Source organism: Eimeria acervulina, genomic scaffold, assembly GCF_000499425.1.
Source record: "Eimeria acervulina Houghton genomic scaffold, Eah_scaff646, whole genome shotgun sequence".
NCBI lineage: Eukaryota > Apicomplexa > Conoidasida > Eucoccidiorida > Eimeriidae > Eimeria > Eimeria acervulina.
Genome location: NW_013547226.1, coordinates 13,855 through 19,304, shown reverse-complemented (window position 1 = coordinate 19,304; position 5,450 = coordinate 13,855). Strand labels below are relative to the sequence as shown.

The window sequence follows — 5,450 nt, the reverse complement described above, 5'->3', positions numbered from 1 at the left end:
AACACCTATTCCCAACCCACAAAGGATTGAGGACACCTTTAGGATAGCAAATGCATGCCTGTTATCGCACTCATTGAGTGGGTAAACTAATTGATGACCCGTCGTCTTGAGAAAGGAATGAGTCAGTGAACGGTTCCGTAGGTCTTCTACTCCCGCATCCAACTGTGTGAACTAGTTGCACGACAGCATTAGGATAGGTTCAACTGGCTTTCCTTGAGAAGATGGCTTTCCGTATCACTGTTCCACAATTCTGACCACTCGCAGAATTCATGGCGCCTCGAAGGTACGGGAGATGAACTTTATAATATGTCCCCTCCCCACTAGCAAACAGTGTGCATAAAGGGACATGGGCGCGAGTTTGTACACAATCAGTTTTCATTTTGCCTGAAGCAAAATAGTTCGTTACACCACCTTGCGCAATTCCAACCGATGCGCATAAAAATAGTGATTTGGTGCAAAGTAGACGGCCACCTTCTGCAGAATGCACGCAGTTATACAGAAGGAAATCATCAGTTTGTAGACAAACTCAAGCATCGCCGTTGTGCTGCGTGCTCCTTACTGCCTTTGCCTTGCTGCCACAGCTCCCGATATCTGGCAAGATGCAACTAATGTACAACTAATGCACATGTGAAGTGGAGGAGCTCCGTGCCATTGCGTCTTTCTGTCGTGGAGCTACATACTGGAAAATGTTCAGGGAGCTACGAAGCATGAGCATGCGCCTTCTGTACATTTGGTTCTCCTAATCTGTAGAGATCTCCCCATGTAGGCTGCTGTATAGCACTCATTCACTGGGGGTCGGTGAGCTAATCAAACATGTAATCTCTACGCGTTCTTGACCTGCTGCTCGCATCGCGGTTTTTCCCCTTACGCCTAGACCAAAAACATTTCCAAGACGAAATCGTCGGTACGTCTGGTACCAGTTGAATCTGCCGACAGCTCCGCCGGAAAGGCACGTGTTATAACTTAGACATGCACACGAATTGCAGTCACTAATAGTGAAGGGCGTGGGTCAGAAACCCGTTCCGCCTGTTTTGTGCCCGCCTCGTTTTTGCAGGATAGAGGGTTGCTGCCCCTTTCTGCATCAATCTTTCTGTTCTTTCTTGCCAAATGCAACCCTAATGTAACTATTGAACTCACCGTCCCCAAATATGAACATATGGTCCAAATTCTTGAACGTCTTCACCTCAAACGTCGATGCCCAACCTGCGCAAACTGAGAGAGACCGGAGAGGAACCGTGTCATCCCCAACGTCGAGTACTCTGCATACACACAGGCAGGCACAATACGAGTGGATATTGCGTAGATGCAACGTCAACGTAAATCGTGCCCAAAAGGCAACGCAAGATAACCAGCCGCCAGAAACGCACTCAAAAGCCGCCCTCTATCTAACTAGAGGCATTCATGCCCCTGTCCTCGCTTCCGGCAAGCGATGTGTCCATCTGAAACAGCAGCTACTCCCGTTGTTGGCTCTAGTCAGGGCTTGTCTAGTGCTCTCTTACGGGACGGGTTTGCGCGACAGGTCTGCGCCTGTGTAAATATAGCCGACATCAGTAGAAGGAAAACCGAAAACGCTCCAAATGCACCTAGTAGGAACCTACGAAAGGATACACTCAGCAAAACCGCAAACACCCATAAGCTTGTTATTTCTCAGACGGGATGAGGTTGCTTGCTTTTAAGCAAACAGCGTATCCTCTAGTTCGGAAACTGGGATAAGTTCGCAAGTGTGGCTTTTCTCCCGGTGATATATCAGGTCCTTTGCTCTCAAGCAGCCCCCGAAGAACACCCAGATGCCTCTCACCCCCGGGTCCTTCAAGATCCCCTGCATATGCTGTTTAGCTGTTTCCGCTCGAAGTCGCAATTCTGGAGGCAATAGAGCTGTCCAGTTCCCCAGGGTGTAGACTACTTCTTCCAAGTCTTCTGCTTCTTCGGCCAGCAAATGTTTTATTCCTGCCATCCTTTCCTGCGCCTCTGCTGCGTAATGCCGCACCTGCTGCGTCCGCTGGTCGACCTGAGCACTGATCTCTTGCACCAATTCTTCCCGTGACTGTTGTGTCTTTGGCAACCTTCCATCACCTTCTGTCCTTCCGTTTCCCTGCGCAGCCCACTTCGCCGTTTGCGCCCCCCATTCGGCCGGTGGTGTTGCGTCCGCCAGTCTCCTGAACTCAAGATTGCGGCCGTTTGCTTCCATATGCATCTGGGCTTTTCCATCTGAGCCTCCGCTCATGAAAGCAGAGAATGCCGGGGAAAAGGAACCCGACTTTTTCGGCTGCAACTGCCTTACAACCAAGTGATCTTGTCCATAGAGCTGAGTGGCAATGCATGTAGCAGAAATCCACACGCAATCCCAGCTTTCTTATCACGCACCGGTTGGAAGGAAGACCAGAAGCATGAGCACGCATGAAGCCGGATTTTCATGCATTCTCGCACACACAGAATCTGTGGAATAGCTGCAGGTGTGGTCAGTTGTGAATGCCGGTCTGCCTTTCTTACGTCAATATCCGGCAGGAGGGCATAGATGGAACCAAGACTGCGGGAGAGGTCCCGCAAAATGTCCACAGGAATAAGGCTGATATCCAGAAGAGTCCAAAACGTCAAGTCAACCGGGTCATTGTAACTAGGATAAAGCCAGCACACAACTACCAGAAGCGAAAAGTGACAAGTTGTTTAAAAACAAGTTCTGGGAGTCTAGCGGTGCTTTACCGGCAAGCTGCTTTTCCCCTGTCGTTCTGCCTACCTAAGGGTGTGAAAAGCACTGATGGAGAAAGTACAGTACCCCTAAGCATATGCGCCTTGTGATGTGAAGTGCAACCCAAGTTCAACAGAAAGCTGCAAAAACCCCATTTACGAGAGCATCCGGTCTCACCCAGTAAGAAGAGCTTTGATGGCTTTAAAGCTTCCTCCCGTTGCTGGGGCGACGAGGGTGTATGAGTTGATGTATTTGTCCTTCCACTGCTGGTCCACCACTTTGTGAAGAAAATAATTAAAGACAACTGACCCTAAACTGTGCACTAGAACGTCCGCCTTCGCTCCCCCCATGGCCCCAACACGCGATTCAATTTCTGATTTCAGACGGCCAAAATCCATCTGCAGTTCAAACCCACACTGTCGAATGTCGTGCATCTCACCTTGTGCATTTACAATGTGTGCCTATGGGCCTGGTGTACGCCTTTTGCATGTCCACGTCCCGCCTCTCCCCGTATAGCCGCCCCCGTACACCAACACGACGGCACAACGAATGCACAGCCCCTGAGTACCCACCAGGTTGGCCCTCAAAAAAGTTAGTGTGTTTCGGACTACTGTGTGATAAGGACTCGGAAGCAACTCGCCTGCCACGGGGGAAGGCGCCAATCATACGGTATGCCTATGAGGGACGTGCCCTCTTGATATCCCATCCAATAAAAGGTGCGTAGCATCATGTGAAAGTAGGCTGTCCCAGGTACTCCAAACCGTTCGTTGTAGAAGTAGTCCAAATAATCGAAGCCGTGGGCAGTCCCATAGCTGTCGACCTGAAAGCGCACGAAGAAAAACTTGTCGCTAACACGCACCCTAGGCAGCTGTAGTTTGCCTCAGCCACTATACGCCAACAACTTGAATGGATGAAAGCAGTGAAAAGGTCAGCGAGGAACCATATCCGTATGCATTTCTACTGTCATGTAAATCCTTATACATGTCCGTAATGCATGGGAGCCGTGTAAAAGGAAGTGAGTGCGTAGGGGCATTCCACAGGCGTGTTAGCGTACTTCAACGTTGACTCCCTCCTTACTAGCGTAAATCTCTCCCTTCTCATCTGCAACTGGCTGCATGATGTCCATCCAACAGAGCTGGTGGGAACGCGGAGGTCTGACGAGGGACAGTGAGGCCCACACCCTGAATGGCACTGGAAAGGAGACGGGTGAAGAACTGCAAAGGGGAAGGGAAGCGTTTTTGGCACTGACCATCAGGCCGCTTCCTGCTATACCCGGGAGCATGAAAATTGGATGTGCAGGAGCACTAGTCGCGCACGCCGCCTCCCCTTCATTTCCCTGTTCAAGCCCACTACAGTCAAGCACAAGAGCTCCTCTATCAGCACACAAACCAAACAGCTGGTGGTTAATGAAGACGTGCCAAACAGAAAACAAGACAATGAATGATGCGCACCGCCGGAAGATTCCGGGGGCTGGCTGTGATATTTCCTTGGCAGCAGGCATCCCCACAGCAATGAATCCCCAAAACATCTAGACACGCTTCTCTGTCACCGCATTATGCTCATCGTTTCTGCCTAAGCAAGCAAAAATCTCCTGTTAGGGAGAAGACGCACGCGCCATGGAGAAGCGAGCTGTGCACTCAGAAGCCAACAGTAAAAAGGAGCAAAAAAATGCACACTAAAACAGGGCAGAAGATGAAAAATAGCCTTTTTGAAAGAGTTTACAGATTTTCCCGTTGTATTTGCATGCATTCCCCCAGGAAGCCTCTGGTCTGGTGTACAGACCGCTCCGGGGGAAGATGGACGCCTCGAAGTGCTCTGCAGTTGAGTGTGCGGCAAACGCATGGCAACACAGTTGACCATCGTGGAGTTTATTTACAAACTAATTAGAAATCTCCCTTCTTTTCAAGCCATTGGTGAAACAACGCACACTGCGCCTCCCCTCTTCCCCTGCCTACGGAGTCGCACACTTCCCAGTGGCTCTCCAGCAGCGGGTGATGCGCTTTGAATTCATTAATACAGTGAGGCGGATGGATGTGTATTGTTTCTAATGCATTAGATAACAACTCTGTTGTTAGAGGCGCACTGTGCAGCTTGTCTGCTAGGCCACCAGTCACCTGCATGCCCGTGTTGTGCGTCGTTCTATTTTCCTCCTTTTCTGCTAGGGCGCAAAGCAAACATGGCAGAGAAGGAAGGCCAGCTTTATGTTGTCGACGACATTTTGGCCTGCAAGAGAGTGGGGGGAAAGTTCTACTACCGGATACGCTGGAGTGGCTATGGCGCCGCTGACGACACTTGGGAGGGAAAAGAGTGTTTTACTGCATTGTCGCTTTCGTATTTTCTCCCACGACTTAATGCGCTAGAACAACTATGGCTCAACTCAGGAGCAGACAAAAGACGCAGGCAAGACGCTCCAAGGAAGCGGACATCGGGACGAAGCAGCGTACGCACGGGCAGACCGAAGGCAGGGAATAGTACCAAAAAGACAGCAGCAACTAAGCAGAGCCCGCCAACGAAATCCGAAAAACCGAAGAAGGGGAGCAGAAGTAAGAATTCACGAGCCAAGGGGAGGGTGGGGAGGCAGCGGCAACTCGCAAGTAGCTGATGGGCCAGCATTGACATTTTTTCTTTTGTTATTTGGACTCCCGACGATTGTGCTGTATGCAAGCACATCTGTACGTATGTTCTCCAGCTGGCACCAGTTCCACTTTGTCGGGTGGCAAGAGGCAGAGCAACCGCCGCATCTGTGCAGGTTCTACAGCCTCCT

General features: G+C 50.5%; 1 protein-coding gene across 1 annotated transcript; it reads right to left on the bottom strand.

Moving 5' to 3' along the window:
* Positions 1–870: 870 nt before the first annotated feature.
* Positions 871–4,249, bottom strand: EAH_00045390 (1-O-acylceramide synthase, putative; the record flags this gene model as incomplete). Its single annotated transcript, XM_013391602.1, has 9 exons — positions 871–962; positions 1,138–1,259; positions 1,500–1,594; positions 1,799–2,305; positions 2,491–2,614; positions 2,864–3,084; positions 3,327–3,506; positions 3,741–4,059; positions 4,236–4,249. 9 exons carry the CDS (start codon positions 4,247–4,249, stop codon positions 871–873), a joined length of 1,674 nt encoding a protein of 557 aa, XP_013247056.1.
* Between the last annotated feature and the right edge of the window lie 1,201 nt (positions 4,250–5,450).